This window comes from Staurois parvus, unplaced genomic scaffold (assembly GCF_062004578.1).
Source record: "Staurois parvus isolate SC_StPar_1 unplaced genomic scaffold, SC_StPar_1.0 ptg000827l, whole genome shotgun sequence".
Classification (NCBI taxonomy): domain Eukaryota; kingdom Metazoa; phylum Chordata; class Amphibia; order Anura; family Ranidae; genus Staurois; species Staurois parvus.
In genome coordinates, this window is record NW_028318623.1 from 1,107,432 (window position 1) to 1,120,677 (window position 13,246).

The following is a 13,246-nucleotide window of genomic DNA, read 5'->3' on the forward strand; positions in this document are numbered from 1 at the left end:
GTTGCATGCTGATGGTTCCCGCAGGATGGAGAGGATCTGCGGATTGGGGAGCATAATGGATCGGAGTCCGATCCATTATGCTGAATCTGCAGATCCGATCCATCGTGCGGGGATCTTCTGCTTTCTTTACAACTTACCTTTTCGTAAATCGGATCCGGTGTCACCCCGTATAGGTTGCATGCTGATGATCCCCACAGGATGGATGGGATCTGCGGATTGGGGAGCATAATGGATCGGATTCTGATCCATTATGCTCATTCCACAATCCGATCCATCCTGCGGGGATCGTCGGCTTTCTTTACAACTTACCTTTTCGTGAAGCAGGTCCGGTGTCACCCCGTATAGGTTGCATGCTGATGATTCCCGCAGGATGGATAGGATCTGCGGATTGGGGAGCATAATGGATCGGAGTCCGATCCATTATGCTGAATCTGCAGATCCGATCCATCGTGCGGGGATCGTCGGCTTTCTTTACAACTTACCTTTTCGTGGAGCGGGTCCGGTGTCACCTCATATAGGTTGCATGCTGACGATCCCCGCAGGATGGATGGGATCTGCCGATTGTGGAGCATAATGGATCGGACTCTGATCCATTATGCTCAATCTGCAGATCCGAACCATCCTGCGGGGATCATTGGCTTTCTTTACAACTTACATTTTTGTGGAGCGGGTCCACTGTCACCCCGTATAGGTTGCATGCTGATGATCCCCACAGGATGGATCGGATCTGCGGATTGGGGAGCATAATGGATCAGACTCCGATCCATTATGCTCAATCGGCAGATCCGATCCATTCTGCGGGGATCGTCGGAGGGGGTGTCACCAAGTGTTATCGCAGCAGGTGACACCAACCCTAGGGACGCACCTGATGGGAGAAGTTATATTTTACTTATTTTTTACATTAAAGCAACAATAAATATAAAAATTGCTACATAATATTTAGATCAAAATCAGGGGCGGACTGACCATTTGGAAACTAGGGCACTGCCCGAGGGCCCGGGGTCAGTAGGGGGCTCCATGAGATGCCCCTGGTACCTTTTTCATAGGCTTTTTTGAGTTTGGGCAAGGACACAGGGGCCCCATGATCCCCTATTGCCCGGGGGCCCCATGAGTTGTCAGTCCGCCCCTGATCAAAATTCAAATGCTGCATTCCAACTGGATCTCCAATGCATAACAAACAACTCAGAAGCAATACACGCCTTTCTTTTTTCCTTTTCTTTTTTCCATCCTCATATCAGGGAAATCCACAATGAGATCATTGAGTGTAGCCAACCACATTGTAGGCGAGCAGTCACAGGGGCCGCCCAAAGAGGAAGGAGTTTGCAGTAATTGAAACTGAAACCATAAACCAGTTCTGAGAGCTGAAGCAATCGTCTGCTGTCAACGTTCGAGGTAAGATTATATTATTATAACATCAAAATATTTTTCACTAAGGAAACACCGATCGGATCTTTATTCAGAATATTGTAAGCAGTTATGCCTTTAGGAAAAATAGTTTACGTTCGCAACATAACATGTTACAATGCAGCGTCATTCATTTGTATCTGTTACAGACTAAATCTGTCCATTCATATCAAATGACAACAGGACGTGCAAGCAGGATGCAAATATTGAAGTCGACTTTTTTGGCCAGATATAAATATAATCAGACATGCTTAACCCCTTCACTCCTAAGGGTAAAACAAGTCTAAATGCCTAAGCACAATTTTGCAACGTTGACATGTGTTAGTAAAACCGTCCATATCATCAACTACTTTGTACATCCAGGTGGATTATACTGCATTTTTTTCAGGACAAATTGGGCTTTCATTTGGGGGTAAATGGTAATGGATATCTCCTGATTTTTTTTTATTATCAAAGGAAAACTGGCCAAAAATAGTTAAACAAAATCATTTTTTTTATTTAGCTGTGTGTTTCTTGTTCCTACCATAACCTACCACCACAGAACCCAAAATAAATTCTCCAGCTCTTGATGATCACAGTGACACCATATATGTGTATGTTATTTGTTGTTTGTACCCGTAGTACAGCCCAGAAACAATACTGCGCATTTTGTTTTTGACTTTTTCTTTTTACCTAAAACACACTGACAACAGGGGCGGACGGACCATTTGGAAACTCGGGCACTGCCTGAGGGCCCTGGGTCAGTAGGGGGCCCCATGAGATGCCCCTGGTACCTTTTTCATAGGCTCTTTTGAGTTTGGGCAAGGACACAGGGGCCCCATGATCCCCGATGCCCTGGGGCCCCATGAGTTGTCAGTCCACCCCTGACTGACACCAATTTTTTTTTTTTTTAATCTTGTCCTTTGACCCCGACCTTGACGCAAACAATAACCCTGGCACTGAACTAGATCAAACCTTGATATAGGTATTTTTTTTTTTTTTTTTAAATATTTATCTTTTTCTTTTTGCAAACATTTTTTCCCCTCAATGCCAGGAGTTAGAGAGATACAATGTATCTCTCTCCTCCATTCATAGAGAGAGAAAAAAAAAAAAAAAGAGAAGGGGGGCCTCGCTATACAGTGACCAGGGGCGGACTGACAACTCATGGGGCCCCCGGGCAATAGGGGATCATGGGGCCCCTGTGTCCTTGCCCAAACTCAAAAAAGCCTATGAAAAAGGTACCAGGGGCATCTCATGGGGCCCCCTACTGACCCAGGGCCCTCGGGCCGTGGCTGAGTTTCCAAATGGTCAGTCCGCCCCTGACAGTGACTGATCACTTTGATAGCCAATCAGAGGCTATCACAGCGATCATGTGACCCAGAATCGGGAGTCCCGGGTCCCGATCGTTAGAACCGAACCCGGGGCTCTCAGTGACACCGCGGTATTTGTGCTGGGAGCACGCCCCTGTCCCACTGGGGAGATTTCCCTTTCTTTCTAAGGCAGGCCATACATGATGAGATTTCCTTTCCTGCAACTAGGGGTTGCAGGGAAGAAAATGGCTCAATTCCCCTATCAGCACAGTCAGTGTTGATGGGGGAATCCCTCCCGCAAGTGTTCTCCTGGCAGAGGGAGACGTCCATGCCGGGAGAACACAGTGGTTATTTTTATTCAATTAAATCGTATGAAAAATTCAACATGGTAGTTGTACCCAGGTCGCTTTGTACAATCAGCCTGCCTATAGATGGTTTGAATCCCAGCCGGTTCCTGCTAAACTGGCCGGGATTCAAACTATCTATGGCCAGCTTAAAGTGTTATTAAACCCACAATAGTAAAATCAGTCTGTAGATGCAGTAAAACATGCTTGTTATAATCACTGTGGAACCTAAGGGGTTAATCCTCCGCATTCTGTAAAAAGGCTACTTGATCCTGTCTTCTCTGCTCCTCCTCTTGTTCAAAATGTCCACCTGATAAGACAGACTGAACCTGTAGCCACATGCACATGCTCAGTTTAGTGCGTATTGCTAGAGGTTTTTTTTTTTTGCTTGGGAGAGTGCATGTGATCAGCACAGGGCCAATCAGCACTGTCCAGACCAGGGGCGGACTGACAATTCATGGGGCCCCTGGGCAATAGGGGATCATGGCCACACTGAAAGCACACCCTGCATCCTCCTAGAGCAGAAAGAAATCTCCTACAAGCTTTAACCAGTGTTCTACTGAAGTCACAAGACTGCTCTAACTGCTGATGAGAAAAGGTATTTAGCAGTTTATATTTACTAAAATAATTGCATTTCCATGTTCTGTGTACTGTGGGAGACCAGATATAGTGAATGCAGGGTCCGGAGAGACCGGATATAGTGAATGCAGGGTCCAGGGAGACCAAGTATAGTGAATGCAGTGTCCGGGGAGAGCAGATATAGTGAATGCAGGGTCCTCAGAGACCAGATATAGTGAATGCAGGGTCCTCGGAGACCAGATATAGTGAATGCAGGGTCCAGGGAGACCAGATATAGTGAATGCAGGGTCCAGGGAGACCAGATATAGTGAATGCAGGGTCCGGGGAGACCAGATATAGTGAATGCAGGGTCCGGGGAGACCGGATATAGTGAATGCAGGGTCCGGGGAGAGCGGATATAATGAATGCAGGGTCCGGGGAGACAAGATATAGTGAATGCAGGGTCCAGGGAGAGCTGATATAGTGAATGCAGGGTCCAGGGAGAGCAGATATAGTGAATGCAGGATCCTCGGAGACCAGATATAGTGAATGCAGGATCCTCGGAGACCAGATATAGTGAATGCAGGATCCTCGGAGACCAGATATAGTGAATGCAGGATCCTCGGAGACCAGATATAGTGAATGCAGGGTCCGGGGAGACCAGATATAGTGAATGCAGGATCCTCGGAGACCAGATATAGTGAATGCAGGATCCTTGGAGACCGGATATAGTGAATGCAGGGTCCGGGGAGACCGGATATAGTGAATGCAGGTTCCAGGGAGACCGGATATAGTAAATGCAGGTTCCGGGGCAGGGTTTTTGGCTTTTGATGTTTTTTCCTACAGCCAGTAAACCCCCCAGCATGTTATCCTATGTGCCCATGCACACAGACTGTAATCAATGTTTTTTGGACTAACCCAGGATTAATGTGTTTCTGTAGGAGGTTTTTAGCTGTAAAAACGCTCTAACTCTGCTAAAAAAAATGCTAAAAACCACAAACGTGGGAAAACGCCGCTAAATGCTAATGCAAAAACATCTAAACAAAGCTGAAAAACTCACATTTTTAACATGACTTTACACAGCTAACATTACCAGCGTTATCAAAACACCCCGTGTGCATGGAGACAAAGGCCTGGTTCACACCAATGCGTTTTTTTTGTGCTTTCTGCAGAAATGTACTACAGTCCATTTAACATGGTTTCCTATGGGACAGGTTCACATCTGTGCTTTTTTGAGCTGCTGCATTTTTGGAAAGGGTCAATAGACTTCAACATAGATGCTGCAGAAACTCACATTGGTTTTTTTTAAAACATGTCAAAAACACACTAACTGCGAAATGCATTAAAAAGTGTCAAAATCATCAAAAAAAAAAAAAAACACATAAAAAATGCACTGCAAAACAAACAAAACGAATACTTCATTGGTGTGAACTAGGCCTAAGACATGCAACAGAAAATTAGAAGAAGTCTCCCCAAAGCAAGGGGGATTCCCCTTTCTAAAGCTCTCTATATGGCAGATGAGGTTTCATATTGAAAAAAAGTAAAGTAATGCGCTTGGGAGATAAAAATATGTCAACAAGTTACACGCTAGGAGGAGAAACTCCGGAGCAGGGGCGGACTGACAACTCATGGGGCCCCCGGGTAATAGGGGATCATGGGGCCCCTGTGTCCTTGCCCAAACTCAAAAAAGCCTATGAAAAAGGTACCAGGGGCATCTCATGGGGCCCCCTACTGACCCCGGGCCCTCGGGGTGCCCGAGTTTCCAAATGGTCAGTCCGCCCATGCTCTGGAGAAATCGAGGATGAAAAAGGATCTGGGGGATCTGGTAGATCACCACGCAATGCCAAGCTGCAGCAAGCAAGGCGAACAAACTATTATCATGCATTATAAAGGGTATTTACTCAAAAGATAAAACTATAATTCTACCATTTTACAAAACTCTGGTTCAGCCACAGCCTGAGTATGCCGTCCAGTTCTGGCCACCAGGATGTGCTTGACCTGGAGAGAATGCAGAGAAGGGCAACAAAGCTAATAAAGGGGGCTAGAGGACCTCAGTTGTGAGGAATGACTACAAAAATTAAACTTATTCTTCCTGTAAAAGAGGAACTAAAAAGGGGATATGAATACACTGTACAAAAATTTGAATAATGAATATACCAATAGAAGGAAATTATTTAATCTTAGGTTTCTAAAGAAGACACGTGGCCACACATTGAATTTGCATGAGAAGCGGTTCAATCTAAAAATTGCATAAAGGGGTTCTTTATTGTTAGAGCAGTAAGGATGTAGAATTCCCTTCCACACCTGGTGGTGTCAGCAGGGAGTATAGATAGAATGCCAAAAGTATTGGTTGGACTGCCTTTACACACACATGAACTTTCATGGCATCCCAGTCTTAGTCCGTAGGGTTCAATATTGAGTTGGCCCCGCCCTTTGCAGCTATAACAGCTTCAACTCTTCTGGGAAGGCCGTCCACAAGGTTTAGGAGGGTGTCTATGGGAAGGTTGGACCATTCTTCCAGAAGCACATTTGTCAGGTCAGGCACTGATGTCGGGGGAGGAGGCCTGGCTCGCAGTCTCTGCTCTAATTCATCCCAAAGGTGTTCTATGGGGTTGAGGTCAGGACTCTGTGCAGGACAGTCAAGTTCCTCCACCCCAAACTAACTCCTCCATGTCTTTATGGACCTTGCTTTGTGCACTGGTGCGCAGTCATGTCTGGAACAGGAAGGGGCCATCCCCAAACTCTTCCCACAAAGTTGGGGGCATGAAATTGTCCCAAATGTCTTGGTATGCTGACGCCTTAAGAGTTCCCTTCACCGGAACTAGGGGGCCAAGCCCAAACCCTGAAATACAACCCCACACCATAATCCCCCCTCCAACATACTTTACACTTGGCCCAATGCAGTCAGACAAGTACCGTTCTCCTGGCAACCGCCAACCCAGACACGTCCATCGGATTGCCAGACAGAGAAGCGTGATTGGTCACTCTAGAGAACACGTATCCACTGCTCTAGAGTCCAGAGCATGAAATCATCTAAAATGTCTTGGTATGCTAACGCCTTAAGAGTTCCCTTCACTGGAACTCCAGAGAACATATCTCCACTGCTCCTAGAGTCCAGTGGCGGCATGCTTTACACCACTGTATCCAATGCTTTGCATTAGTTTTTTAAAATCCATTAGTTACCCCTAACAGTGTGTATCCTATGTTGTCCTACATGGTGTTGCAGTGGGTTAACAGAAGCTATTGCAAATGTGTAGCTCTTGTGCCACTCCTCTGCCCCATTTCTGCCCTCTCCACCAAACGAAAGGTCTGAGACTCCGAAAGCTTCTAATATTAACATTTCATCACAAAAAGGCAACGTAGAACAGGCAACACATTTCTGAGGTTCATAGACCTCCCTCTTCTTTAGAGCCTAGGCATGATTGATAAATTTTAGGACTTGAGTGTTGCTGTAAAAAATGTCTATAACCAGGATCAGATCCAATTTGAATACAGCAAAGAATTATTTCCTTGTGACTGTGCCACCCTTGATATTGATCCACCATGCTTAAATGGTTACTAAACCCAGGATCCAGCATTCACTATAGCCGCTCTCCCCGGACCCTGCATTCACTATAGCCGCTCTCCCCGGGCCCTGCATTCACTATAGCCGCTCTCCCCGGGCCCTGCATTCACTATAGCCGCTCTCCCCGGACCCTGCATTCACTATATCCGCTCTCCCCGGATCCTGCGTTCACTATATCCGGTCTCCCCGGACCCTGCATTAACTATATCCGGTCTCCCCAGACCCTGCATTCACTATATCCTGTCTCCCCGGACCCTGCATTCACTATATCCTGTCTCCCCGGACCCTGCATTCACTATATCTTGTCTCCCCGGACCCTGAATTCACTATATCTGGTCTCCCAGGACCCTGCATTCACTAGATCTGGTCTCCCCGGACCCTGAATTCATTATATCGGCTCTCCCCAGACCCTGCATTCACTATATCTAGTCTCCCACAGTACACACAACATGGAAATGTAATTGTTTTAGTGAATATAAACTGCTAAATACCTTTTTGTAATCATCAGTATATAGCAGTCCTGTGACGATCAGTGTCCAACCGAGCACTGGTTAAAATTTGTAGGAGGAGTTTTCATTCTATTCTGACTGTCCTATGAGGTTGCCTGACCCCTGACCCTCTATATCAGGGGTGTCCAAACTTTTTTGGAAGAGTGCCAGATTTGATGAAGTTAACATGTGCGAGGGCCGACCATTTTGCCCGACATTCTGATGAACCATTAACATTAAATGCAAATGAACTATTTTATGCAAAAGTTTATTGAAAACGGCATACTTTTCATTTTGTGACTTGGATGACAAATCTAAACAGGTGTTAAATCACTCTGCCAGCACAGGGAGAAGGAAAGCCCAAATCTCACGAGATCTCGGAGGTCGCGAGATTTGGGCTTTGTTTCTCATTGCACTGTCTGATGACGTCAAGCGATCCTGAGCACCAATCCATTATAGCCCAAATTGATACCGTATTTTTCGCTCCATAAGACGCACCTGACCATAAGACGCACCTAGGTTTTAGAGGCGAAGAACAGGAAAAAAAAATTCTGAACCAATGGACTGCAGACATAGTACAGGAGATGACCAGAGACTGTGGACATAGTACAGGAGATGGCCAGAGACTGCGGACACAGTACAGGAGATGACCAGAGACTGCGGACACAGTACAGGAGATGACCAGAGACTGCGGACATATTATTATTATTATTATTATTATACAGTATTTATAAAGCGCCAATAGTTCGCTCAGCGCTGTACATTACAAAGGGGGACAGAACATGTTACAGAACAATACCAATACAATGCAAAACATGAGGGGATCGAGGGCCCTGCTCTTTCGAGCTTACAATCTAGGAGGGAGGGGGTGGTGGCACAGGAGGAGATAGCTGTGGGGGATGGAGTGGTAGGAAGAGTGGAGGAGGTCGGCAGGTTAGCAGGGGGTGGGGTAGGCTTCCCTGAAGAGATGGGTTTTCAGGGTGCGCCTAAAGGAGAGGAGAGTAGGTGATAATCTGATGGGTTGGGGCAGGGGGTTCCAGAGGATGGGTGACACCCATATTACAGGAGATGACCGGAGACTGCGGACACAGTACAGGAGATGACCAGAGACTGCGGACATAGTACAGGGGGTGACCAGAGACTGCGGACACAGTACAGGAGATGACCAGAGACTGCGGACATAGTACAGGAGATGACCAGAGACTGCGGACAGTACAGGAGATGACCAGAGACTGCGGACAGTACAGGAGATGACCAGAGACTGCGGACAGTACAGGAGATGACCAGAGACTGCGGACACAGTACAGGAGATGACCAGAGACTGCAGACACAGTACAGGAGATGACCAGAGACTGCGGACATAGTACAGGAGATGACCAGAGACTGCGGACATATTACAGGAGATGACCGGAGACTGCAGACACAGTACAGGAGATGACCAGAGACTGCAGACATAGTACAGGAGATGACCAGAGACTGCAGACATAGTACAGGAGATGACCAGAGACTGCAGACATAGTACAGGAGATGACCAGAGACTGTGGACATAGTACAGGAGATGACCAGAGACTGCGGACATAGTACAGGAGATGACCAGAGACTGCAGACATAGTAAATAATGGTAAATGGTAGCCCCAGTAGTAATTCCCTGCGCACCACCTGGGATCCCTCGGCCCACGTTCCGGACCCCACAGATGAGCTGCCCAATATATAACTTACGGCCCTCCACTAGTGATTCTGCGAACGCCACTGAGGAGAAGCGGGAATTGACGTCATCAGCCGGCACACAGAGAAGGAAAGCCCAAATCTCACGAGATCTCGGATGTCGCGAGATTTGGGCTCTCCTTCCTGCGCCAGCTGATGATGTCAAGAGATCGCTGGAGTCCTCAGTAGCTTTCAGGGAATCACTACCGGGGGCCGTAAGTTATATATTTGGGTAGCTCACCTGTGGGGCCGTTTCAGTCCGGAACGCGGGCCGCAATTGGCCCGCGGGCCGGACTTTGGACATGCCTGCTCTATATGGACAGCACTGATTGGCCCTGTGCTGATCACATGCACCCTCCCAAAGGAAAAAAAAATGCTCTAGCAATACAAACCAAACTGAGCATATGCAGAGTGACTCCTAGAGCTTTGTACTATCAGCAGATGGACTGGGGACAGTAGAAGGAGGGGAGGATCAGAGAAGACCAGATCAAACAGCCTTTTTACACAACGCAGAGGATTAACCCCTTAGGTTCCACAGTGAGTATAACAAGCATGTTTTACTGCATCTACAGACTGATTGTACTGTGGTGGGTTTAGTAACACTTTAAGCCCCGAAGAAAAGGGAGATCCTTGAACCTTGAAAGGGGTAGATGTTCTCAGTTGTCTTTTTCTGAACAAATATCAATATTAAAAGCTTTTGAACAGTCAGACCTTTCGTTTAGAAATCTCATTGGACTTTGTTCAAAGCTGTAGATAAATTCTGAGACTTACACCCCGGTCACATCGGGTGTGACTTGCAAATCGTATGCCAAGTTGCACCCTATTGTTCGCAATTAGAGCGGTCAAATCAAAGACTTGGTCAGAGCCGCACCGATTACTAAAGTAGGACAAGCACTACTTTTGGTGCGATTTGCATAGACATCTGTGTCAGATGTCTTGCAAATCGCACCTGAGATCAGCATCTCACCCGACTTTGAAATCGGACAACTTCATTGTAAGTCACACGATTTCAAAGTCGGGCTTGATGTGACCGGGGGGTTAAGTTCCCAATGTAGAGGGCACTAATGACTAGTGGTGGAAATGGAACATTCGAAGTCATCTATGGAGTTCTATATTTAACCACTTCGTGCCGATATCACACAAATATGCAGCCTCACTGAACTGGGCTTTTTTCCGTGGGGCCGCAAATTTGCGTACTTGTCTTTGTGCTGGGAGCGCGCCGCACAGTGCGCTCCCAGCACAAAGACTGGGGTGTCACAGAGCCCCGGGTCCCGTTTTAACGATTGGGACCCGGGACTCCCGATTCCGGGTCACATGATCGCTGTGATAGCCTCTGATTGGCTATCACAGTGATCAGTCACTGTATAACCCGCCCCCTTTGTTTTTTTCTTTCTCTCTATGAATGGAGGAGAGAGATACATTGTATCTCTCCAACTCCTTGCATAGAGAAAAAAAAAAAAAAAAAGGATAAATATCAAAACATAAAAGAAAAAAAGACCTAGATCAAGTTTGATCTAGTTCAGTGCCAGGGTTAGTGTTTGGGTCAAAAGGTCAAGGTCAAAAAGGTCAGGGTCAAAGGTCAGGATTTTTTTTTAATTGGTGTCAGTCACTGTATAGCCCGCCTCCTTTGTTTTTGTGTTTTTTCTCTATGATTGGAGGAGAGAGATGCAGAAAAAATTAAAGAAAAAAATACCTAGATCAAGGTTTGATCTAGTTCAGTGCCAGGGTTAGTGTTTGGGTAAGGATTTTTTTTAATATTATTATTATTATTATTATTGGTATTAGTCACTGTATAGCCCTCCCCCCTTGTTTTTTTTTTCTCTATGAATGGAGGAGAGAGATACATTGTATCTCTCTAACTCCTTACATAGAGAACAAAAAATGTTTGTTAAAGAAAAAGATAAATAAATATTAAAAAAGAAAAGGTCACGGTCAAAAAGGTCAGGATTTATTTTTTTTAATTGGAGTCAGTCACTGTATAGCCCGCCTCCTTTGTTTTGGTTTTTTTCCCTCTAGGAATGGAGGAGAGAGATACATTGTATCTCTCTAACTCCTTGCATAGAGGAAAAAAATGTTAAAAAAAAAAAAAATACCTCGATCAAGGTTTGATCTAGTTCAGTGCCAGGGTTAGTGTTTGTGTCAAGGTCAGGGTCAAAAAGGTAAGGATTTTTTTATTCTTCTTATTATTATTGGTATTAGTCACTGAATAGCCCTCCCCCTTGTTTTTGTTTTTTCTCTATGAATGGAGGAGAGAGATACATTGTATCTCTCTAACTCCTGGCATAGAGGGAAAAAATGAAAAAAAGAAATATAAATATGTTTAGCTAAAAAAAAAAAAAAAAAAGCAAAATGCACATTATTATTTCTGGGCTGTACTATAGGTACAAACAACAAATAACTTGCGTACATGGTATCACTGCGATCGTCAAGAGCTGGAAAATTTATTTTGGGTTGTTCTTTGACGGTAGGTTATGGTCAGGGGCAGACTGACCATTTGGAAACTCGGGCACTGCCCGAGGGCCCAGGGTCAGTAGGGGGCCCCATGAGATGCCCCTGGTACCTTTTTTGAGTTTGGGCAAAGACACAGGGGTCCCATGATCCCCTATTGCCCGGGGGCCCCATGAGTTGTCAGTCCGCCCCTGGTCATGGTTGTACCAAGAAACACAGCTAAATTTTAAGAAATTTTTTTTTTTTTCCTATTTTTGGCCAGTTTTCCTTTGATAATAATAAAAAAAAAAAATCAGGAGCTATCCATGACCATTTACCATCAAATGAAAGCCTAATTTGTCCTGAAATAAACGTGGTATAATCCACCTGGATGTACAAAGTAGTTGTGATGATATGTACGGTTTTACTATCACATGTCAACTTTGCAAAATTGTGCTTAGGCATTTAGATTTGTTTTACCCTTAGGCGTGAAGGGGTTAATATTTATATGAATGTAACAATATGGCTTACTAAATGACGTCTTTTATGATCAGGTTCCTCATAGTTTGTGAAGATGAGCCTTCAGAAGCCACGGATAATTCCTTGGCTGGAAGATCAGATCAACAGCGAGACGTATCCAGGTCTGATATGGAAGAACTATGAGGAGAGGCAGTTCCAGATACCATGGAAGCATGGCCTAAGACAGGACAAAAGTGAGGACGATGTGAAAATATTTGAGGTAAGCTTGTCTCCTGACATGGGGTGGGGGCTGCTGGGGTCATCACAGGGTAATAAGTAATACAGGTACTTATATAGCGCCATCAATTTACGCAGCACTTTACATATATATTGTACATTCACATCAGTCCCTAACCCTCAAGGGGTGTACAATCTAAGGTCCCTAACTCGCGCAGGCACAGGAAGAACATACAAACTCCAGGCAGGTGGTGCCATAGTTGGGATTCATACATACACGTACTAGGGGAAATTTGGACAGGAGCCAATTAACCGACTAGCATGTCTTTGGAGTGTGGGAGAAAACTGAAGTAAACCCACGCAGGCACAGGGAGAACATGCAAATTCCAGGCAGGTGGTGCTGTGGTTGGGATTTGAACCAACAACCCTAGTGCTGCCAGGCGGAAGTGCTAACCATTCAGCCACTGTGCTGAACATAATAAGCATATGAAAAAAAATGATATACATGAAGTCAATGAATAACTTGTGAAGTCTGTTTTCCTACTTCATTTGGAACTGTCCTATTACAAAGCTGCTGTAAATTTTTTTGGATAAACCCAACATCCCATTTAGAAACATAGAAAAGTAACTGCAGAAAAAAGACCAAGGCAGGTGGTGCCGTGGTTGGGATTCAGACCAACGACCCTAGTACTGCCAGGCAGAAGTGCTAAGTAAGTAACTGCAGGAAAAAAGACCAAGCTAGGTGGTGCCGTGGTTGGGATCCAAACCAAA

The 13,246-nt window shown here is 45.4% G+C and overlaps 1 protein-coding gene across 1 annotated transcript in view; it reads left to right on the forward strand.

Annotated features, from left to right (window-relative positions):
* Positions 1–1,275: 1,275 nt before the first annotated feature.
* LOC149443842 (interferon regulatory factor 3-like) overlaps positions 1,276–13,246 on the forward strand; it is a 40,137-nt gene continuing 28,166 nt past the window's right edge. Inside the window, exons 1-2 of the mRNA XM_089655164.1 lie at positions 1,276–1,392; positions 12,334–12,518. Coding sequence (XP_089511290.1) covers positions 12,354–12,518 — 165 coding nt within the window. The 5' untranslated portion in view covers positions 1,276–1,392; positions 12,334–12,353. The remainder of the gene's footprint in view (positions 1,393–12,333; positions 12,519–13,246) is intronic.